The 25234-nt window shown below is 38.0% G+C and overlaps 1 protein-coding gene across 1 annotated transcript in view; it reads right to left on the reverse strand.

Annotated features, from left to right (window-relative positions):
* Positions 1–25234, reverse strand: part of pcdh17 (protocadherin 17) — a 71197-nt gene that overhangs the window by 29887 nt on the left and 16076 nt on the right. The window contains exons 3-4 of the mRNA XM_081358270.1: positions 10764–10822; positions 10463–10635 (exon numbers count right to left, since the gene is read on the reverse strand). Coding sequence (XP_081214396.1) covers positions 10463–10635; positions 10764–10822 — 232 coding nt within the window. The remainder of the gene's footprint in view (positions 1–10462; positions 10636–10763; positions 10823–25234) is intronic.

The raw sequence follows: 25234 nt of genomic DNA on the forward strand, positions 1-25234 counted from the left end.
AAAGCAAACAACTCAAGTGCATAGCAAATACCTAACAAAACTTAAATACTCAATGATCATGAACTCAATAATGATCAGCTGTGGTAATTGAATATCCAAGGCAACAGATGATTGACAGGAAAACTAGAACATAGGAAACAGGAAACAGGTGATAAACAAAATAAAAGTCCATGAAAGTGAAATATATTCAGTAATATTATCGATTTTACTACTAACACTATCATATGACAACACAACGTGAACATAACTGAGCTGGATGATACCACTATTGTCTTCTGTAGAGCTGCTTTCTAGCTTAATCAAATTTGCTTTATAACAGACAAATTTTGCAGAACTGAACTTTGAATAGACTTGAGCTGAATAATGTCACCATTGTCTTGTTAGAGCTTAAGTTAGAGTATTGTGTTTTTCTTATATTTGATGAAGTTTGCATCATTGATTCTGTTCATTTTCTGTGTATGAAGCTGCTTTGAAACAATCTGTATTGTATAAACTGCTATACAAATAAAGGTTACCCACAATGTATTTTCAATTACGCATTGCATTGTTTTGTGTTTTAGAGTTAAGGGAAAATTATTCGTAAACAGAACGAAGAACGTCCGAGCATAAAATGACCAATTACCAGATTTTTTTTTTATTATTTTTTTTCTTACAGACATATATCTCCATTGGAAAGCATAGCATCCAGTATGCTAAATGTTTGGATAAGTCTCTTAATAGCATGAATATTACTTTGATGGCCCCAGAAGCTCTGTAGAAGTGAATGAATATGGTGTCTTATTGCGTTTGAGAGAGCAGCAAATCTCCAGCTTTATCCTGCCATTGAACAATGCTGTCCGAGACCTGCTACCATTGTTTAAGTCGCCAGAGTCATTGCTTAGCCCCTGGTAATTGCATTGCTGCCGATTTGTAATCGTTATGAGGGAAAAGCCGTTGTTCCCCACGGGACCCGGCAGGTCAGCTGCTTTCATGCTCACGCAGTCACAGGCCATATATCTGCTATACGGCCGATCCGGTGCTCGCATGCCTGTGAGACGTTTTTTTTAACCCATATCTCTCGCCCACACGTTTCTGGAAACATGACTCATGAAAACAGATGATCTGTTTTGATGCATGTTCTGATCAAAATCTCATTTGCACAAAGTTCATTTACAAGTTTTAAAAAATACAGCATAGAAAGTGATTAACTATTCAGCGATTTTGACTGATGAATCACCGCACCACTGCTGAGAGGTATCAAAAAATGACCAAAATAAATCAGAAGAGATTTGCTGACCCTTTAATTTGTCTACGTTTTTCTCTCGACTACAAATCAATTACATTATTGCGACACGTCTGTTGTTGTCGGAATTGATAGAGGACAAATTCGAGAGCTTATATGGCTAAATCAGATGTGTTGTGACAGCTCTACCTCAAAAAAAAAAAAAAGAAAAGATACGAAACTTGTCAAACATGAAAAATAAACTGACGTCTTAAACTGTGAGATTTATGTGATATTAAGGCATATTTGAGTCCCTTTAAAGCGAGACAATGACAGTGATTACTCTTACTGACAGTCGACTCACGAAAGCATTGATGACAGAGCTGAGTCTATTCCTGTGAAACTCAAATATAGCCCTGCTTCCAGAGTTTCTGCAATATAAACTTCAGTGAGATAAATTTTGGAGATTATGGAGTTGTGCAAGAGTGAAATTCACACAGAACTGCTTTACAGAAAGGAAAGGATCCATGAACATTTACAGTGATTTCACAGAGTAGAATGTGGATCAATTTTAAGGTTAGGGTTGAAGCTTGAGCAACATTATCAACCAAAATATTATCTGATATCAATAGTGATTTTAAGGGCACTTATGGTCAATGTTGTTTTTGCTAACTGAAACTAAAAGTGTTGAAAAACTGTTTTGGCTAATTGAAATAAATCTAATATACAGTAGTGGACAAAAATAATGTTTTTTAATGACCCTACAAGATCGATTGAACCATCAAAATATGAGGAAAATATGTTTTATTTTTAACTCTTTCCATGATCATGAATGATCGTGTTATTTTACATGATTACACATAAGATCGCTTGTTTCTGCTTCTTCTTCGCATGTGTTTTGATCAGTAGATTCAGTACTCTTTCAGAAGATGTGTCATAGCGCCCCCTACCATATAACAGTGAAAACACGGAATGCCGAAACTATCATCAATGGCGTGGAAGCGTTTTCTCACAAATGAAACAAAACATTAAATTTAGTTATGGTATTTTTCTGACAAAATTATTTGACAAAAAAAAAGGCAAACTACAGGTTTTATTTTACAATGTAAAAAAAATACATTGAACATTGACTAAAACATTATCAGTTATTAATATTTTTTTTTGTATGACAGCCTTTTTCAATCTGTTTTCTTAATTTATTTTAGAATTAAAACTAGTGAGTGCAGGTTAGCAACTGTAGTATTAATGCAACCTTTAAAAGTTGCACATTTTCTCCACAAGCCAATGCTTTCGTGAGTAGACATATGAATCACCACAAACAGTGTGTGTGTGTGTGTGTGTGTGTGTGTGTGTGCGTGTGTGTACTGCAGCTCTACCGTCTTAAAAAACAGGCTGATGTCTTGTGGCAGTCATTTACACACACCATTCTTTATCTGTATTACACAGACCCGCTTTTCTTGGCAGAAAAGAAAGAATAAAACAGATGTGGAACTTAAGGAAAAGAGGTGAATGAAGAGTCCTGAAAAGAATTGACAAGAAGAAAGCCAAGAGTACTTATGTATTCCATTGAGAGTGTGTATGAATAGCCCTGGAGAAGTGTGGAGCCATTTCAAACACGGCATCATCGTCTCAAAACATCTACATTATATGGGCATAAAAAAATGAATGACAGGAAATGACCTTTTTTGGTGGAAAAAGGAGCAAAAAAACATTCAAATCTGTCAATATGGATTCAAATAATGCCTGAGTGCCAGGATGAGGAGGTTACCTAGGCAACAAGTGGGAAAAGGGCATCTGTTAGAATGTCATTAATTAACTGATTTTGCTCTTTTGAAGTGGATGTGTTTAAGGATCACAAAGAGGGATATGCACACAAAAAATGTATCAATCCCTTTAGATAGGTTTTCAGAGTGCTACTCGTTTCTTGATTTATTTCCTAACTGAAGAAAATATCATCTCAGCCCCTTTATGGCACACCACACGAACTTGGCTACCCGTTTTTCTGTGCTTTCCGTTGAAGCGTTTGATGCCACGTACAAAACAAGTGCGAGAAACTAATGCACTGGTCTTAAAGACAACGTGACATTATATTCGAAATAAACGTCCTTGATCTTAATGTGCACGAATCATCAGTGCATATTCTGGAGGAAAATGTAATAACCTTCTCTGCTTTTGAAAAACTCTTTTCTGCTAATGCATACACAACCTGCGTAGGCAGGGAAAAATAATGTAAATTAATAATATCATAGCTTAATGAATCTGATTCAACCAGATCCCAATGGATAACATTATGTCCACTGAATTTTTTCACTCATATTAAAACATTAGGCACACCAGGTTTGATGTCAATGAAATTTTCAGTTATTTTACAATGATTTGATATTTGAGTGAACTATTCCAAGTAACATGCTTTATGAATGCCGATTGACGTTGTCTTTAAACACATGCGTTTTCGAGCACCTGTTTCATTAACGAAGGCCCTGCTGAATGAATCATGTATTGATGAATGAATCTTGTTTCTGGCAGGGAAGTTAAACAAGGCTTGTACTGTAGAATCAGGATCTCAATCAATATGTCTGATCAGACCTTTCGCCTGTGTGGTTTTCTGACGCATTTTGGATTCTTGTTGGAGCGTCTGTTGTTTCCCAGAGCTCTGCCTCCACCTGACTATTCAATTCAAAGCGCTGCGGTGGCCACAGAGAATCAATCAGCCGTCATTCTCAGGTAGTCTCAAAACTATAATGTGTGTGTGACCAAGCATCACAGCGCTTTGTTCCAATAGATAAAGTGGGTAAAAGAGATCTTGATTACAACGGCAAAAAATAAAAAAATAAAAAAAGAAGGAAATGGGTGACTGGGTTTGTGTCTGGAGAAATCTATCCGTTAGCATTCTCATTCATCTTAATGGCAGGTGCTTGGCTTGCTAACGTTTTTATTTTGAACCAATGCCATATGACTAATCACTCTGAAGCCTTACAAAAATAGATGTGTTTGACTTGAAGCGCCGCTGCGCAGATCGATCGGTGTATGACATCAAAGTATCACGAGAGCGATTAAAAAGCCGCCTATTCTCTAATCGCTCTCTCGGGACTTTGATGTTATACACCGATCAATCTGCGCCGCACCGCTTCAACTTGAACACAACTAGTGATATCACGAAGATGCTGATTGGCTAAAAGAAAACACTTCTAATCCTTCGTCATTGATTATTCTGTGCTGTGACGTCAAATGTAGAAGAAAAGGGAAAATAGAAACCCATTTCACGCTTTTAAGAGTACGCTCAAATCGATTAATCGTGATTTATCACATCTGACATGAAAGTTTGTGTTTATATAATATATGCGTGTATGAATGAAATACTAGCAGTATGTTCCTTTTGCCACCATAATGGTGTAGTTATAGCTGGGGTTAAAGGATTAAAGTAGTGCTGGGAAAAAATTAATCGCGATTAATCGCATCCAAAATAAAAGTTTGTGTTTGCATAATATATGTGTGTGTACTGTGTATAATTATTTTGTATATATAAATACACACATATGCATGTATTTATTTAAGAAATATTTGCATGTATATACTGTATATACATTTATACATAATTTATATTATATATAGATATAAATAATTTATATATAAATAAATACAAATCTTAAATATATACATGCATATGTGTGTATTTATATATACAAAATAATTATACACAGTACACACACATATATTATGCAAACACAAACTTTTATTTTGGATTCGATTAATCGCGATTAATTTTTTCCCAGCACTAGATTAAAGGATTCACTTTCAAAATTTTTGCTGATATTTTACTCACCCCGATGTCGATGTGCAGTTATAACCACAATCTACAAGTCTTTTTCATCACTTTCTCGTTAAACCTTTAGTTTAAATTCCTCCTTTTATATGGTTACCTCATTTCCTTTTTCCCCATTTGGCAGCGGAAATAGGTGGAGATGACATTGATTTAATTTGTTCTTTGTCATTTCAGCTCCGCCACAATATATAAACTAATTTAAAATATTTCTAGAAACTAATACTATGCTAAAATAACCCTAACCCAAGCCAACCAGCTAGCATACTGGAAGACACGGGTTCAATTATTTAAATAATTTCTTTTTCTGTTTCAGTTTCTCCATCCTTCTCTCCCGTTTTGCTCCTTCAGACGAATAATCTGAAGCATTACAGTGGAAAAGAGGTGGGACAATTTGATTATCGCGCTCCAATCAAACACAATTAAGAGAGGTCATCTAGAACACTTACACAGCAATCTAATGGGACCTTTTCACACACGCACACATTATCGCAAGGTACACATCTCGGCACTTGCGTATAATGGTCCGGTGTGCGTTACTCGTATACGTGCGTATCGGACCGTGTTATGGCCACTGATGAACACATTCCAGGATTAGCCCATGCTGCAGGCAAAACTTTACATCAATTAATCACCAATTAATACGAAAAATACTTTTCTGCTAAATTAATACACAGCTCCCAATTTAGAGAGCCTAATTAATCAATTTCACGACACATGCCGGGCGACGTAATGGAGGAAGGGAAAGAGGGGAGTGAAAGAAAACATGCAGAAACAGAAAGAAAAATAGAGTGCGTATTAAATAAAAAAAATTAATAAAATTGAGCACATCACACCAATATTGAGTAAAAGAGTTTATAAATCACATAAAAAAATTAATTATCATCATGCATTCTGGGATTGCCTTATCTGCAAAGGATACTTACATTTGGGCCAAAACAACATCTCAAATTGCAACCCATGTTTTTAGAACAGCATTCCCATTGGGAAAATGATGCCTTAAAACACTGTCTATGTATAGGCAAGCTCACTAGGTTTTGGAACAGAGCTTGTGTTTGTTCTAAGAACAACTTGGTTCTGATCCAATTAAGAGCAGAGAGAACGAGAGAGCGAGAGGAACATGGCAGATAAAACTAACTCTTCTCTACAGGGATCAAAACATGACACCAGATCCATGCGGGACTGCAGTTCTATTCACAATGCGTATGTCTTCCCTGTTATGATTTCTATGAATGTGTTTGCGCTAGAGGGTGAACATAATTAGAGTAGATGGCGAAAGAGAGGGAGAGAGAGAGAAAGGGAGAGAGGAAAATGAGTATTGTCTTCTACTACCCTCTGTTGTTTGTGTCTGTGTGAACAGACTGGGTCTCTCTCTGCTCGACTGAAATATCACCTATGAAAAATCGCAAACACACACACTCACACACACACACACACACTTATACGGGCATCACATTCTCACAACCCTGAAAAGTAGCTAGGGTGCATGTCTGAAAGGAAGTGAAAACACGCATGTGTATGCATGCAATAATAAGAAAGACTCCGTCCAGCGATTAAGATCTTGTTCTGTTTCTTTTTTCATTCGCATTTATATTTAATTTTGCCCTTATGAATGCACAATTTGCCATCAGCAATAACAGTTGTTGGTACAGCAGCTAGTTAATATTCCAAGCATGTATGCTTATCTAGAAACGCATCTAGAAATGGAATTCACAACATACCCCAGGGGGTACTTAAAGTCAACATCAAATAGCATTTTACTTCTGTAATGTGACGTATTTCACATTTAATGAGAAAACAAAACATGCAGGATGGGACTTTTTTTAATCCGGAATTGACTGAAAGGTGGGCGTTCAATACTAGAATCGCACAGAACAAAAAAGTTATATGTAACTTATTATTAAAAGTAATAATGATTTTGATTAAAGACTATATAAAGCCAAATAATGGATGGATGGATCCTTTTAAAGAAATATCCATTAGCTCTTAAAGGGATAGTTCACCCAAAATTTGTACTCACCCTCAAGTTGTTCCAAACCTGTATACATTTCTTTGTTCTGCTGAACACAAAGGAAGATATTTTGAAGAATGTTTGCAACCAAAAAGTTGTGGGGCACCGCTGACTTCCATAGTATTATTATTATTATTATTTTTACATACTATGGAAGTCAATGGTTTGGCTATTTAATGGTTTGTAAAACAAACAGTTAAACTATATGGTTAAAAAAAATCTTCAAAATATATATCCTTTGTGTTCAGCAGAACAAAGAAATTTGTACAGGTTTGGAACAACTTGAGGGTGAGTAAATGAAAACAAAAAGGCATTGCACAGAGGTTGATTTGTGCAGAAGACAGTTTGCTACTCGTCTCACCCATACTTCTATCTATTCTTCACAACGTCAATTAGAATTGCACTATGAACTGTCAAAACCTGTGAAAGACAAACAAGCTCAAGTGTCTCATTAAAGGAATAGTAAGCTATACTTGGTAAGTCTTTTTCACCCACAGTATTGATTGTTTTTAAGTTTTAAAACAAAGAATTGTAATAATGGACACTTTAATAATTGAATGATAATTATAAATATTATATACAGTGTAATATGAGTCAATACCAATGAATGAGAGATTAGAGAGGGTGATAAAGTAGGGGAAAGCAGGCAGAAAAAGAGAAGTTCCCATTTCCTAAATAATGCATCAAACCCAAGCGGCTCCTCGTGTGCGCACACACATATTGATATCCACTGACCATAACCTGCTGCCATAAACACTTATAATACTCCACTGTTAAAGACACCACTATAATACGCTGCATATGTAGTGAGACATAACGTTTACTACACAGCAATGTTGTTATAGCATACAGCAACTGTAAAATATCCATTTCAGAGGCTTTTAACACAGATTTAGAAGCTGGTGGTAGTGGAGACGGTCTAATGTTGGATGTGATAATGCTTACAAGAGGACACAGGGGATCTCTAGGCTAGCCTGGGCTTTTTCTAGACTGTCATGTGTCATTTCTGTGAGAGAGAGAGTTTAAAGTGTGCCTGTCTGAGAGAAGATACACCCAGCCCTCTGGACATATCTGGAGATATATTGATAAAACAGACAGCCGTTCCCAATTAACTGTCTTGTAGCTTAATTATTGATTTCAATCCTCAATAAAACAGAACAGAGAGAGGAAAGGAAGTAAAGTGAGTTTGGTCATCAAAAGTGACCTGTTTGAGAGGATAACCTTACAAACCTAATCCGAGTAGACAACATATTTAACTGAACGCAAACACGAAGCAGTGAGTTACAGTCTGATTGCGATTTCGTACTAACGCTGCTCAGTGTCTATGTTTCATTGACTACAGCCTACTGTACATCTTTCCACGCAGAAAAATACCACTTTTATATAAGAGTTCAATAAACACAACGAAAATATTGAGGAACATGTTTTTCTTTCCAGGTTTTTCTCTGTCAATGGAAATAATCCTAATCAGTCAAAACGGAACGGGTTGGCGTCTCTGATCAAAGCTCTAGTGTTTTGTTCCTGAATGAATCATCATTTTTTAATGAATCGATTTGGTTTGAGAAAATGATTCACTAGAAAGTCAGCCGCTTCGTTCCTGAATGAATCAGTGTTTGTGATCGAAATGATTCGGTTTGAGTAAATGATTCACTAGACAGTCAGTCGTTTAATTCCGGAATGAATCATAGTTTTTAAGCAGATTGTTTTTAGTTGAGTAAATAATTCAACGATTTACTTACAGAAGATAGTCAGTTGTCTTGTGTATGAATAAACCAATGTTTTTTAACAAATTGGTTAAGTGAATGATTGACACTTGTCATCAGTTATTGCCGTAACATTGTAAAATGCAGAAAGAGTCGACAACAACTACAAATAAGGATAAAACACATGCAGACTGTCACTTTTGACTGTCAGGTTTTCATTGTTCTTGGCTTAGGTAACTATAAAGCTGGTTGGACATGTGACAGTTGTGGCTGCGGCTTTTGTCTTTTTGTATGTGTAAGTGAGTCACACTGTTAAACTAGCTAATTTCAGCCATGCTCCAACCCTTTCCCATGCACCATTAAATAACAACATTCTCAAAATATGAAACATATGGGCCCCTTTAATTGGCCAATTTCTCTTGCCAGTGCATTCAGTCTATTCCTGAATCCAAATGAAAACACACATACACACACAAGCCAAATCAAGGCAGACAGGCTTGGCGTACTCGTCCGCTGCCTCGGCTCAGATAGCGGCAGATTCCCCTCTGTTCTATTGATTAATTGTGCCATTATATTTGATGTATTGCTTTCTGTGGCCCATTTATTCTCTTTCTTTCTCTCATGTTTTTTTTTTTTTAGATTGTCTTTTGTGGAATACGGCCCCAGTGTAATAGTCTTCAACATGGCCCAACAGACCTGGGTATAGATGAATAAAACCATCTTTACATGCTTCTTTCGCAAACGAGTGCAATGGAAAGGGAGTATGGGACTGCTTTCTTATCTGAAGTTATTGTTCTAACATGTCACGAGTAATTTGTCCTACCAAGAGAGAGCCGGAATAATTATTCATATTTAATCAGGTTGAGAATGTGACATGGCCTGCTGGATGATAAGTCATTTTCCATGTTCCATTATCAAAATTTTAAGGAAGCGCCTACCAGCGCCTAACCAGCACTCACTAAATGGAACAGCTAGAGTGGTTTGGCTTATAAAATCATAATGGGCCTGCCTGCTTTGATAAACTGAGAACGTGGCTGGAATACAAGAGAGGGAGCGAGAAAGAGAGACAGAGAGAGGGGGTTGAAAGATGGAGGAAAGAGGACAAGGAAAATAGGGAGTCTAAAGGATGGAAGATAGTTTGAAAAGCAAAAGAGTGGGAGCGAGAGATGAGCTGTTACGAAAATGAGAGCGAGACAGCATGAAGATTCAACTGCGGTGAGGTCAGGAAACGAATAACCGTTTGAGACCTCTGACTGAAAGCTTTCATTTCGATTGAGAAAGGGACATGCAGAGGAAAACAGCAAAGAGAAAGACTTTCCACAAATAAGAATAATGAATGAATGAATGAATGAATGAATGAATTAAAGAATAAATTAATCGTTATGGCTAATATCAATTCAACAGATTGTTAAAATTATGATTTACTGTATATGTCATATGATATTAATTGTTAGAAACAATCAAGAAGGCCTCCAAGGTGGAACGTTCACCATTGTATCTAAAATCTAATAGTTCCTATAAAACCATGGGACAAAAGTGTAAGCATTTGTGGAACGTGCCAGGTGAAGACAACAAACACACAAGGAATACAGGGAACGTCCTTATATATAAGGAATTTGAGCGAATTTCAAAAAGAAACACTATAAGAATGAGCACAGGAAGAGAGACGGACTCTAAACAACTCAGTTTTTGGTTCTAAATTAAGTTCCTGATGTTGAAGGACTCACCCTGCTCAAGTGGTTGAGGCTTGAGGCCAGTGGCCTTCATCTTGAGCGCTTCCTTAGCGGACATGTCACAGCAGGAGCCTTTATTAGTGTCCTGATCGCTGTCCGCTTGGTCGCTGTCCCCATGCCCGCTGTCTCTGAGACTGGCTCGCTCTGGATCTTTGAACGTGGAGCTGCTACAAGTCGAAAAAACAAGACGGGAATGAGCAAACGGGCATGGGTTTTTAGTTCTAAACTAAAGAACATTCATGTGCAGAGGAGTTCAAGACAAATAAAGCTGAGAAAACGGTTAAATAGGCCTTACCTTTGAACAAACTGCTGCCTGTTACCCATATAATTGGGCTCTGCAGGAAAATTGTCTGTCTGTGAAGGAAAAAGGAAAAGAGTTTACATCTTGCACGACACTGAAATGTGTCCTGGTGTGCAACTGAATCTCCTGGTGAAAGAGATTGATTAATTATTCATAAAATGGGGTGGGAGAGAAGCAGAAAAAGAGGGGGGCTTTAATCCTTAGATTTGTGCATTTTAATTAGTCAAGGAAACATGCTAATTAAACATCCAAAACACTCAATTGCACATTTGTGAACTTAATGACCTGTTAGATACAAATAAGAGTGGAGGAGCAAGGCAGAAAATGGAATGAAGAGGAGGGAGTTTGTTGGGATGAGAAAATGAGAGGATGGGTTGTTAAAGGCTCTGCGCACTCACCCACACATGCAAAACCTTCTTTATTCATCTGAGAACTTCCATTCACAACTACTGTTCTTAATAGTATTTACTTTATAGAGTGACTAAGTATAAAATAAAGAAGTGAACAGGATTGCAGTGATGTGATTTGATCTGCCAGCATCTTAATGCTAATTAATGTCTTGCTGAGAGTTGATTTTATTGCATCATGTTTTATTTTTGATCTTCTGTGTGTATTAATGCTTTGCTAATACTTCATGGAAAACAATCATGTATTTATTTATTTTTTTTCTTTATGTGTGAATGTCAATAAACATGTGTGGGTCATATTTAATCCAAATATCCAAATCCAAAAAATATAATATATATAATTTATTTTACATTTTTGTGTACAGCTTTCTGGAGATTCATGCTTACTCGTGCTTACTCTTACTTCAGCTGAGAAGATTTTGCATATCTATCATCATTATGTGAAAAAGGAGAACGTCTCAAAGTCTACCAATCAGTTCTGCCACACAAAGACAAAGCTGAGTAATAATAAGAAGCGCTTTATTGAGTAAACTTCACCAGTTTGTCATTCTTTACAGAGTTATATAAAAAAACAATCCCTCTCTGATCTCTCTTCTATAGGTTTCAATTACTCAACTCAATGTTACATCAATGTTGCGTGTTTGAGCAGTAACTCAGTCAATACGGAGTGGAACGGAAGAGAATCTGGACTCAGCTGTGGTCCAGACAATACTGACACGGCTAAACACGAGACTGAGAGAGACTAATGCACTGCCTTATTTCTCCTCTCCCTCCCGTACACCCCCCCCCTCTCTCTCTTCACCATCATAAAATAAAACCTCTCAGACATCTTGATGGTACAGTAATGGAGTGCTGGAACATTCTTTATTACTAATATATGCTTTTATGCCTGACATTACCACATGTACTTGGTGTATAAAACTGTAATTGCACCTGTTGATTTCAAAGACATTTGAAAGATGCGACCAGGAAAAGATCTAAGCAAACAGATCTTAGACTTTTACATAAAAAAGAACTGCTATATAATCAAAGTGCGATAGCAATGTTTATCTTTTCAATTTTCTTTTTTCGCTTCTGAAACCTTACGCCATAATACAATTTCTATTTGATGGAGAGAGATATAATATTTTTCTTCAACGCACTGTTGGACTTCAAAAGGAGATATTTGAATGGTACGCGATGTCACCGACGGCTGAAACGATGAAACGAGACGGTAAAGCCACAGCAGGAGGGGATTATGGGATTGTGTGAAAGGTCACGTAGGCCTCTCTGTACCCTCGTGACCTTTATGGAGCTTTGTTGAGACTCTCTATCGCAGAACGGAGCGCGTCTTTCAACTCCAGCCATAGATAAAAAGCGCAGATGCACAAGCCGAACCAAAGGCTAAATCAGCGATTGGAATGCTTTACAGCTAAAGTTGTAATTGCCTTTTGAAAATTCAAAGCGAACTTTGGTTCATTTCGATTTTTTTAACTTTATTTCCCGAGGAAAAAAAGCACCTTTTCAGAGGTCAGGGGACAAACCAACCTTTTGCACAGCGTTGATGCATTGCTGTGCTATTTCAAGGTAAAAGAAGAGTGAATTCAGTGCATTCAAATAGCTCTACAGCCATTTTCCCAGAATGCAAAAACCAGCAATTACAAAAGATAAGTTAAAAAGGCACTATCTATTAATTAAATATTCGCAGGGGTGCCAGAACGGAGGATGATGGCTCATTTTGATAGCAGCGCCAGTGTGCCCTTGGCAGCGACAGGAATCACAGCAATACGACCTACACACGTCTGCGTTTTAAAAGGTTGATAAGAGCACTTTCAGAGGAAGTGTTTTACAACATCCTGCCTGTGTGCAAACTGCCCCTGGAGAAAATCTCTGAGCGAGAGAACGAAGAGGATAGTGCCGGTCTCAGTCGAGATTCATGAGGCTTTTCCTGAGATTGCGCACGCTGTGTCCGTTAGCCATGGCAGCTCTGGGTCATGCACGGCTCCATGCAGCCTGCTTATTTAAATGTTCTTCCATTACCATGTGTCTTTCGCAAAAACTTCATCAGAAAATATACACAATCATGAAAAAAACTAAACACGATCTTGCAGGCTGGCAGCCAACGTCGCCTGTTCATTCCAACAGTGTTGCTGTGAGCCGCTATAAATAAACGCTTTGTATCAACAACTAAAAGCTAATATAAAGTACATTACAGTAGTACAGATCACACATTCTCCTGCCAATTAGCACATACTGATTTTTACAACTCCAGGTCCTGGCTTTAATGAGACACGGAGGTGTATGGCATCAGGTAACTGCGTTTCTGCTATTTTCATATCCAGTCCAGCTGTTCCATGCAACAGGCTAGCAGACAGCTAATGACTAACACTATTTATCACTGTTACTAAACTTACGCTTGTTTTAATTGAGTGTTTAACTCCCAAATGAGGGCACTGGACCATCATTTGCAGTAATGCAGCAAACAAGTATTAACAACAGGATTAGCTTCCATCTGCATGTTTTCGACTGGAGCCATTAGCAAAATACTCTAGACTTTCCATGACTGATTTCTAGATTTTTCTTTGTTTTGTAAGTGATTCAGCAGTTTTCTAACTATTTTTATCAGACTTTTCAAAGTTGCCAGATGCTTCTTTATTAAAAGAGACAAACGCTAATGGCTAACTCCTAACTTCAAAATACATTTTTCAAAGAAAACATCACTGCTTGTACATTAACTGAATATTTCTACAAACTATCACCAATATTTGCACATTGGTGCTTGTGTACAGGAAAACCTAATACCTTAGTTATTTAATAAAACAATGATGTTAACACACACACACACACACACCTGATCGCTGATCATTCATGGCCTATAGAGGGCACAACAGGATAAGAAATCTTTGAAGTCCATTTTTACGCTCCGTTTCAGTTAAAATGACAAATAAATGCACACTCAGAGAGCGCTCCACAATCTATCTGGCTGCTCAAAATTGATCGAGTGAACGCACATTTTACACAGCTTATTGTACAGATAAGTTAATCGTTGTTCTAAACTGCTGCTGCATACGCACACATACACACACACATACTCAGACAGCAGCGCGCATTTCACGTGAAGATCGCACGCACACAGAATCATTCCTTTAGCACAGAAAAGTATTGTAAACTCTGCTCTTTGACTTATCAATAAAATAGCTTAGAAACTGAAAAGTTCTAGCATATATTTCTTAGGAACTAAAACCCACAGCTTCACTATTACTAGAGAGACGCTGCCACGTGCACTTCACACGCAATCGCTCTCTCACGCATTCATATATATGTAATCTTTACTGTGCTACTTTATCTCTATCTGATTTAGAATGAGCAGAAATCTGTGAGAAATATAACTACCCAAAGAAAAAAACTGTTATGTAGGAGCGCTGTCATATGCCATAGCTGTGCACAAGGCAACTCGCGTTCGAGTCTCTGCTCAAAGTTCAGGCTTATTTGTTCATCGATGACGCCATCAGCGACTGGTCGACATCGACTTTCATCACATAAATGTCGACTTTAAAAACGTTGCTCAACCCCTAGTGTGTATATATATTAAATAATAATTTATAAATACTAATAAAAATGTATATGATTTGAATTGTGTGATCCCCAAAACTCTCCAAAGGAGGTTTTGTAGGACTTTTAAACATAAACTCCCCAAACAACAGGTAAGCAAACTCGTGCGAAGCAACAAAACGGGAGGAACTTTGTCTAAGGGAGTGTGTGGGAGAAAAACAGACTCTCTCAAGAGAGAAGCAGAAAATGGCTCATCTATTTCAAGGAATCCTCACTACACTCTCTTGAGTGTTTTCACAGTGACCAGCCAGATGCCTCCTTTCAATAGAGACAAATGAACAAAAGACAGGCAAATCTCTCTCTCTGTGTGTGTGTGTGTGTGTGTGTGTGTGTGTGTCTGTGTGTGTGTGCATAAGCGTGTTTACAAGACAAACAGAGAATGAAATATAGAGGCATTGTAACCGATAGGTATGGAGGTGGGGGGGAAGGTGTCATGAGGGAAAGGAAGGGATGCTTATGCAGCATATATGCCCATCTGCCTTTCGAACGTCATTGGAGCTCTCTGGCTTGTGAAATGCATCTGGGTATTTCGCCGTGCCAGATATGTGCCCTCTGCTGTCTGACAATACAAACACAACTCGGAGAAGAGCATGTGTGCATTACGTTCAATTCAACCTTGTAAGTCTGCCAAGTGGACAGATATATATATATATAGTTTACTGACAAACTATAAAGGCTATATTTAGCATACAGACAAACATTCAGTAGTGTACAATTACAATTTAATGTAGCCTATATGTAAAAGTTTACACTGGACCATAGCAAAGTAAAATTAAGGCTGTTTGCACTTTGTTTAAAACAGACTTTTTAGTTGTTTCTGTTTTTTCATCATCAATGTCACTGCCACAATAAGGATTAGTGACCACCATTTACTAGTGTATTTTTTGTGCATTGTCGAAATAATTCATATATAAAATATTTAAATACAATAAAATGAAATAAAAAAGCTTAATTCTCTCATTATTTTAACTTTATTCTAAAAATAGCATTACTTTTATTTTGTGATGTTATGACTATTCTTATGAGATTATCTTCTAAATATTATGACTTTATTATCAAAATATTAAATGTTTTATTTTAATTTTGCACTAAAATGCTCTCATAGCTTACCACTATTGACACCATAGGTGTCAGCTTCACTGATTTATTCATATTTTGTTGCATTACCACCAAAACTTTGTGACAAGCAACTATGTGAAATGCATTATACTATAGGAAATGTGACCAAAAATGAACGTCAAATATATGTAGCTCACGTCCATAATTTAGATTTATTTATATCTCCACATTAACCGTACCCCAGAAGAAAACTTTCACAGCAACTAAACAAACCAAACTCTGACTGCAAACAGACTGGGGTCCAATAGCTCTCTAATTGAGTGTAAAACAACCATCTGACATGACGGGCTATCGAGAATCAAAGGTTTCAAGGGCAAACAAGCCGTTTTTTGCGTCTGTTTGTTTGGCTGTTTGAACACCGAGCCCCTGGGTGGAATCGCATTTGCGAAATGTACACAATAAAGCTTCATAAACAAAGAGCGATCGATGTTTACAACTACATAACAAACAAGAGCAGGACAAGTTACCCCAGTGCGTGCCGAGCCGACTCAAATGAATAACAGAATAATCGGACTCTCAAGCGATGCATTCATTATAGGGGCAGAGACAAAGAATGGCCTACTCAATGGCACGGGCATTGATTAGGTCATTTCTCTGGTGCATTACCAAGTGATCAAATTCAATTAGCCGGTCATGTTTTCCTGTGGTTACTGGGCCTATCTATCGTCTAGCCTTAACGAACCAAATGCCATTTCCTGCTTCTGGTCTCCCCAGTTAAAAGTTTTGAAAAATTAATTGCTTCCTTTGAAATTAACGCCACATGACTCTAGACGTTTGTGGTCAGAGTTATATTCATCGAGATTAATAACGGGGAGCTCAACAGACACCGCAGGTCATCCGTTTTTATCTAAGCTTGGATTTGACAGGAACCTTTTAAATATAATAGCCACGACACTCCGCTTTCTGTTGTTTAAGGGTTTAAATCGCCATTAATGCTGTCTAATCTGTGTCCCAAATGTCCACTTATGAGTGGATATCATTGTCCTAAAACGGTCCCAGACAGGTGCATAACAACCATTGTGACTATCCACTTTACTTCTCTAAAAAAATCTCTAAACTTTTTTTTCCTCATGATTTCCTCATGATCTTCAAAAAATGTTTTTTATTCGAAAACAACGAATAACATGGGGTCGAAAACAACACTGGCGTCCACAATAAACGACCCTACTACATATTCCACAAAAGAAAGTAAGTTGCACAGGTTTGAAACAACATAAGGGTGGGTTGTCTTGGTCAATTGTCATGTGACTTACTTAATATTCATAAGAAAAGCTAATAATTATTATATTATGTCTCCCCTCACACGATTTTCTGATCAAGCAGCCTTTTGGAATAAAACCTTTTTTAATGCATGAACAAGAACACTGGGCAAATTAGGCTAAAATCTGCATTACATTTTTACATGTCTGTTCTTTTGTGTTTTTAATACATGAAATCCTTTCTGAGAGCAATTACAGCGATTTTCAGTTTCAGCGCTCGTCATAACTACAGAACAAGCGATCTGAGCCACAAAAGAAGCCCTTATACATATGTGAGCCAGACAGTGTATCTCAGTGGCAATAACCACATCTAGTCACCATTTCTTTTCACAAATCCCGATTTGAAAAATGAAGAGAGGGAGATTACAGTAATCCCGGGTGGGATTATAAATGCTTCAGGGCAGACCTGCTTCTATCTCCCAACCGCCTGTGTCCGGCTGACATGGATGCAGTCAGTGGCAACTGTCATACAGACTAGATAAGACCCAATTTTCTCTCGGGAAATGCAGAACATAATCCCATAACTATGTTAACAGAAAAGATGGCAGCTGTCCTTTTCTAGTACGAGTATGAGTACACTGACAAAAAAAAAAAAAATCATTCACATTTCAAAACTTTCATTTGCTTTATTGAAGCCTCTCAGGTTTGTTGAGTGAGAAACAAAAGCTTTTCTGACATTCAACTCGTCCTTACAGCTCTGGTCGTTGTTCTTAAAAACAAGCGAAGTGGAAAATACATTTCTTAAGCTCATTATGAGATATAAAAAGGCTCTTGCCAGTGTCATTTTTCATGCTCAGACTCTCTAGGAAATATAGGATACAACGGTGAGACCTGAGGCAGACGTCAAGGATAGAGGGACAGAGTGAGAACGAGAGCTTGAGATAGAGAGAGAGAGGTGGCTTGGCTTTCCAGTTAAGCACATTAGAGGTGTGATACAAGGGATAACCTCTCGAAACATGGTGGATGGTTTAACGATTCTTAGGCTTTAGGGAGCAAGAGTGTTGGGGGTTATTGTAGGAAACAGGTGGCTTTTCCAATTAATAAAAATATCTATACAGTATGAAATATAACATTCCAATATATAAAGAGTTTATACACGGTTTTGTGCCATCCCATTCTAAACAATATGAAAAAATAATATACAACACACATTTTAAAATAATAAAGAATGTAAACATTTTTCATATTTATATTTGTCCCATAAAATGTGTGTATATATAATATATATAATCCTGCTCAAAACAAATTTTTTACATTTTCTTCTAGTTCATATTCATATTTTTATAATAATAATGTGCATATATATTGGAGGATTAAAGGAAACTGAGGGAAAGAAGGCAATAGATGGAGAATCTAAATCTGATTCATTCTTTTCAAAGATATGAAATTGGGTGGGGGGTGGGGGGGGGGAATCCAAAACGAATTTGTTCAAAGATGTGCACCTCGTTCCTGTATTATTCCCTTTCAAGTAGCGAGCCCTGCGGTTCGGCCGAAATGTGCCCAGCTTAACAACCTCACTTCCCACGTTGCACTGCATGTATTACTTGTGCAGAAATCTCCCACATAATTTTATTTCATTTGGATGAAGTGTGTGGGACTAATTAGAATTTCAAAAAGGTGTTACAGAAGAGAACCCAGGATGAGACGGTTAACATCAAACAGCGTGACAGTTAATCCTTATTTGAACCCTGTAGTTCAGAAGAAAAGCTGGTTTCTACAAACGCAAACATGATACTTGAGATAATGTAGGTTTATTCGAAATAGAGGTGTCCACAAATGGACCGTGCACTAATTAAGAGTGGTTATGGGTTTATGACACCATTTCTTGAACGTGTTTCTTAAGCGGAAGGGTGTTAAAAGTTTCCGCTGGGGGCTTTGAGAGTCGAGGTACTGCTTTGGAAATGTCAAGCACACTTCTGCTTCAGTGAATGTGAAGACAAACAAACATGTGCAATCTACTCTCTCTATTATTGGATAAGGTCACCCGTTGGGTTCACGGCTGGAGCAGTGCCGTCAGGGGTTGGTCAGAGTGCAGGGTGTCTCGAATCGGCACGGCTTCATGCTGAGGTTACAGAGCTATGGCACATGTTCCTCTGTAACGAAATGCAGCGGCGTGTAATTGATTTGTTAATCGTCCGAGGTCGCTCCTGAAAGCTCAGAGCCTCACACAGCAGATTGTGGATTCCTCCTGATTCTCCACCACTGGTGGTCCAGACCTCCCCAAGGACACCTCGCAGAAGAGCAAAAAGCTTTTAGAGCACTTCAAAAACAAACATTCTCAGACACACGCTAAAGATCTGGTCCACTGCGGCCTCTCACATTCATAAACATAAACACTTCATCGCACAGCCTGTTTTTTTATGAGCTGTATGTGAAGACAAACGATCCAACTGAACCTCACAGCTTTTTGTTGCTTTTTGCTATCAGAATAACATTTTGAATAAATGAGGAGAAGTTACTGCAAGCAATATTTTAAAATGAGGATCTCTGCAGAATCAGAAGACATCTTGGGGCATGCATCTTAAAATGAATCAAGATAGCGGTCCTTAACATTTCACACACAAAACCCAAAGATAATCATTAACATTACAAAACAATCATAACAAAACAAGTTTTACATTCATGCGCTCAAATTCAAATCATCCTTAAATGAATGCCCTGAATGCAATGTATCACTTCATGCATTTCCAGGGAATCAAACTCATGACTTTGCTAGCACCATGCTCTACTGTTTGAACAACTAGCTTGCTGAGGGAAGAGATGGCCTCCATATGACATTTAACTGAAAGGGAACAAAAAAATATAATGCATACAGAGAAGGCACAACATATTAGTGTAGAAGAATTCAAACGATAAAGGTGCAGTAAGCGATATTTTGAAAAAAGTTGTTGAAAAGTGGATGGGACCGAGCACCAAAACACACCTGTAGCCAATCAGCAGTAAGGGGCGTGTCCACTCATGATGGCGGAGGAGAGAGAGCTCGGTGCACAAGATGGACATTAGCAGAACGACTATAGAAAGAGGGAGATGGCAGAGAAAATACAAAAGAGGAAAATGTCAGGGGGATATAACTTTAAAAAGAACGGTTAAAATCAGGCAGGAGGTCCCGCCTTAATATCGGAATGAATTAGACATTCAACCTAAATTATCCAACCCGATGTCACTGCAATTCGTACGTATTTCCAGAGGTGGCTAATTCGTACAAAGTCCTACGACCTCACTCGTACGAATTCGTACGATTTTTCAGAAAGTGGCATCAACACTAACCCCTCCCCTAAATCTACCCATCACTTGGGTCAAGACAAATGCTATGAAAACATACAAGTGAGGTCGCCACCTCGTAAAATACAAACGGATTACTGAGAGATTGCGTTGGAATTATCATAGCTTTCACTTATTGATGACATCAAACAGTCGTTGCCTGTGTTACATAGCATGTACTGTACGTGAATGTGGGGGCAGAGGCATCAAGATATGGGTGTGATGCTTTTGGGTATAGGCGTGTTTGTTTTGGTGATTTCAAATATCAACAACGTTTACCAGAAATCTCTTACTGCACCTTTAAGGAGCGTAAGATGGAGACAACAGATTTAGAACAGGGAAAATCAATACACTCAAATCTGCCCAAGCTTCTTAGCAGCTAGCTATATCAACCTGCTTCTTCCCAAATATATCTCCTCATTAAAGACAATGAGGCATGACACGAAAGCGAGATTGAGAGACAAACTGTAATCTAAGCCCTATAAATGCTCAACTTGTGCATCAAACTTTTACAGCCCATGTTGGTGAGAAGTGCACGAAGCAATTCTCTGTGTTGCTGGAGCCTCCATTATTAGTTTTTCCATTTTACGTAACGGAGGCCTTTTGAAAACTTCAAGCCAAACCACAAAACACATCCAACTAGACGTCGGCCCTCGATGTCGGCCCTATCTGCTCGCTGTTAAAAGGCTGGAGCTGGGAACGTAAATGGAGCTGTGGTCGGGATTCTCCGGCCTCGACGCAGAAGATCAAATTATCGCTGGATAAGTATCTGAGAGGTTGAATGTGGGAGCGTGTTGGAAGTTGGATCCGGAGTTGAACTGAGGTAACAACACTTGGTCGTCTTTCAAACGCAAAACAGATAACGGGCAAGCCAAGCTAAACCTATTTAAGCACGATAACCCCTCTGCCAATAGCCGTACAGCTCTCACCAATGGGGTTAACTCTGCTAAAGAAGGTGTTAAAACTAGTGTGCACCAGGTCAAAGACCTCTTAATCTTTCCTTAGAAAAGACATCCACTGAAAAACACCCCATGCAGTTTGCAGACGGTGAGCACAGCCCAGTCTTTGACCACCTGTTAGTGATTTGGGAGATGAGGCTATCAACAGCTTTGCCTAAGCCACCCCCTGGTGTCATGCTGCATTTGGCCTTTGCAACGTGGGTGTGTGTGCGTATGGAAGAAACTAGCTAAATTAGCAGTTCTCATCACACATGCAATCTTATTTCTGAAAAACAACGATTCGCCTGTGTCGATTAATCCTTTGACAAAATCACACTGGAACATTTAGATCCGCAACACTGAGCCAGAGAGAGCCTTTGCAATGCATAGGAATGAAACAACTTTACAAACAGGCTTTTCAACCACACAGTATCATTATTTCTGTCTTAAAATAATTTCAGAGTTCAGATATAAACACTGATGTCTACGGTAGCGATAAAAATAGAGCAAATACCCTTTTGAAAGAAACATGGCCCTTCAAATAAGATTATGTTGTTAAAAGTGACTGCCATTAAACCATTCATTCAAGAGATTCATTCAGTAATAAAACAAGTGAAGTATTTATCAGTGAGTCATTGAATCGTTCACTCAAGAGATTCGTTCATAAACGCTGATTCATCCAGAAAAGAAACAACTGATGAGTGAGTCATTGAATCATTCATTCAAATCTTTTTTTTAATTTTATATTCATCCTAATTATTATTTTGTACAATTAATATTTTGTCAGAACCTCTTTAAATGTTATTTTATTTAGTTGTCTGTTCAGAACTGTGGAAGAAACGTGATCTCTATTTGAAACAAAAAAATTGTGATTCTCACTTTTCCTCTTACTATCCAGAATCGGGCACCTCTAATATATATATATATATATATATATATATATATATATATATATATATATATATATATATATATATATATATATATATATATATATATAAACTATAAGAAGTGTGTTAAGCATATTTATCTTGCCATCCTAGTAAATATGCATGATTATCTGAACATATCAGAATGTGAAGGACCTGTTTAGAACCACTGACCTTAAAATAAATAAATAAATATTAAGAAACCCTATGCACGTATCGGGAAGTCTTATGCGAATGAATGAACGAACCTGATCTCTGCAGGAGAAATGATGGATTATTTATGTGCAACCCTCTCAGAGGTCCGAATGCTGAAAATACTAATGCATCAACGCGCAGTGATGACTATATGAGCTGGCCTCTCATCTCTCATATAAGCATGCTTTTATGAGCACAGCTATTGTTAATGGAAGCTATTTTTTTTTTCTTCTTCAAAGAAGAGGAGAAGTATAAAATGGGATGCTGGCTATGTCACTGGACCATTTGTGTTGGTATCACCAAACCTCATCAGTGACATGTTCAGCCTCTGGGAATGAAATATCGTTTTTCTTCTCCTCTTCTCCCTGAAATGCCTAACACAGCAGTTCACACGCTCTCTCAAAATAGAGGCTGTTTCACGCCAAACCGCTTCCCGCCGTCACGCAGGAACTATCTCCACAGACCCGTCAGGCCACTGTGTGAAATCAGTTAAAAAAATTATTAAATAACTAGGTGGCTTGAAAACAAAGTAATGGAGGAGAAAACTAATTTCAGAGTATGTTATGTCCAACACAATTAATCTCTGATTGGCTCTTAAAGGCTCCAGACCTCAACCCTGTAATCCAAGTCCCAGCAAAAGATTAATTAGTAGCAGTTTAGGAGATAGGAAAGAGAGACTGTGTGTAGTTGTTGCCCTTGAAAACATTCATGTTCCCACTTTTTTTTTTTACTTACGCTTTGTGATACGCTTACGCTTACGTTCTGCCACAAAGACTATATAGAACCAGATTTTTACTTTGTTTTTCTTTTTCTCACAAATATGAGTGTTGCTTACTCGTGCAAAAGCTGCTGTTTCTAGTTGGTTGCTTGTGTGCTTTTTGGTGGTTGATAGGGCATTCTGTGTGATTGCTAGGAGATTTTGAGGGGGTTGCTAGGGGTTGTAGTGTTTTAGTTGGCTGCTAAGGTGTTCTAGCTATTGTGTTTTGGGGGGTTGATTGATAGTAGAGCTGCACGATTTTGGATAAATTGAGAATCATATTTTATTAGTTTCAAATAGAGATCACGATTCTCCCACGATTCTCAACAGACAACTAAACAAAACAACATGTAATTTACTAGAGGTTCTGACAAAATGTTAATTGCTGCAGTCTATTTAAAATGTTTAATTAATTTGAATGAATTATTAAAAAAATATATTTGAGTTTGAGTTTGAATGGATGATTCAATGACTCATAAAAATTTACTCGCTTCATTACTGGATGAATCAGCATTTTTGAACGAATCTCTTGAATGAATGATTCAATGACAAATAAATGTTTTAAGTCACTTGTTGCCACCTAGTGGTGTAACAATGTAATCAATACCATCATTGTTTAAAGGTGGTATCAGTGATTTCAGGCCCAAAAATATTTTTATCACATTCATCTAATCTTTCCTAACGATCCGCTAGCTGCCCGCCCCATAAGCATGCCGTCAAAAAAACGCGTCTCTGTAGGCAGCCTAGGCTCTGAGATCTGCACACAAAAACAAATGGTTTAGCCAAACACTCAAAACCAAAACAAATAGTGTTCCAACCAATCACCGACAGGGGGAGGGTGTTGTGAGGTTTTGAGCCAGCTTTTTCTTCAGCTCTGACTTTGCATGCAGCCGTGCACGAGCACAAAACCTCACAACACCCTCCCCCTGTCGGTGATTAATCCATAATTTTCCCCTGTAATCATAGTTGTGTGTGAAAACAATTAAAAGTGCTTGCTGTTTTGCTGCCTCTAGTGTTCATTTCTTTTAAAAACTGCAGTGATATTGGTACGTATTGTGTGTTTTCCAATTTTTTTTCCACAGGAACGTTTTTCCAAAGAGCCTGTGACACAGGCGAATCGTTGTCATTTAGGAATGAGATCGTGTAGGTGTTTGAATCGAGATCACGATTTTTTAATGTGCAGCTCTAGTTGATAGGGTGTTCTAGGTGGCTGCTAAGCTGTTTTAGGGGGTCATGTCTATGCTGAGATGTAGTTCTCATGGTCTGTTCACATCCCTAAGCATGAATGATAGCATGAACCTTAGAGCAAGCACCACTAATTACAAAACAACAAACTAGCTACAGCTTTTTGCGATGCATAATGAAAGGAGGGTGGTTAAACATCTCCACTCTCTGAGCTTTCTGGAAGACGAGCTGAGCAAATGAGTTTCAGAACTCTTCCCAAATTCATTTACAGCATACCACTTTTTTTTTTTTTTTTACATGATATAGGCTAATCTATAGCAGACCACATAAAGTGGTTCCCATGAGCCAGGCAGAGAATACAGAAACTGTGGGACCAGACTCCATTAGACTCCATTCATTAGTGCAGCAGCCTTCCTCTGCAATCCAACATGCTTTGATAAAGATTAAAATGTTGCCAAATGACTCAACAGAGCAACAGAGCCTCCAATTTAGGTCATGGGGAGATGATAAACAATTCATAAGCAAAGAAGAAAATTAAATATATAATATGGTTCAATATAGTAATGAAAGAAAGCATTGTTAAGCCGCTAGACTGCTCTCCAAACAACTCCAGAAAGAGATGCCTCACACAAAAACGCACACGTTCGCACATAAAAGCCTGCACGCACTACTGTTGTGGCAGCGCTCAGAACAATTGTCTTTCACTCCAAGGTGACTCTCTCTCTTTCCATTTCCATTTCTCTCAGGGTCAGCTACGTGCATCTCTCTTTATGTGTGTGTATAAATTGAGAAAAGCATGGTTTGCTTAATGCAATGCTGTCAGA

The sequence above is a fragment of the Scardinius erythrophthalmus genome (genome assembly GCF_964197995.2).
Source record: "Scardinius erythrophthalmus genome assembly, chromosome: 25".
Lineage (NCBI taxonomy): Eukaryota > Metazoa > Chordata > Actinopteri > Cypriniformes > Leuciscidae > Scardinius > Scardinius erythrophthalmus.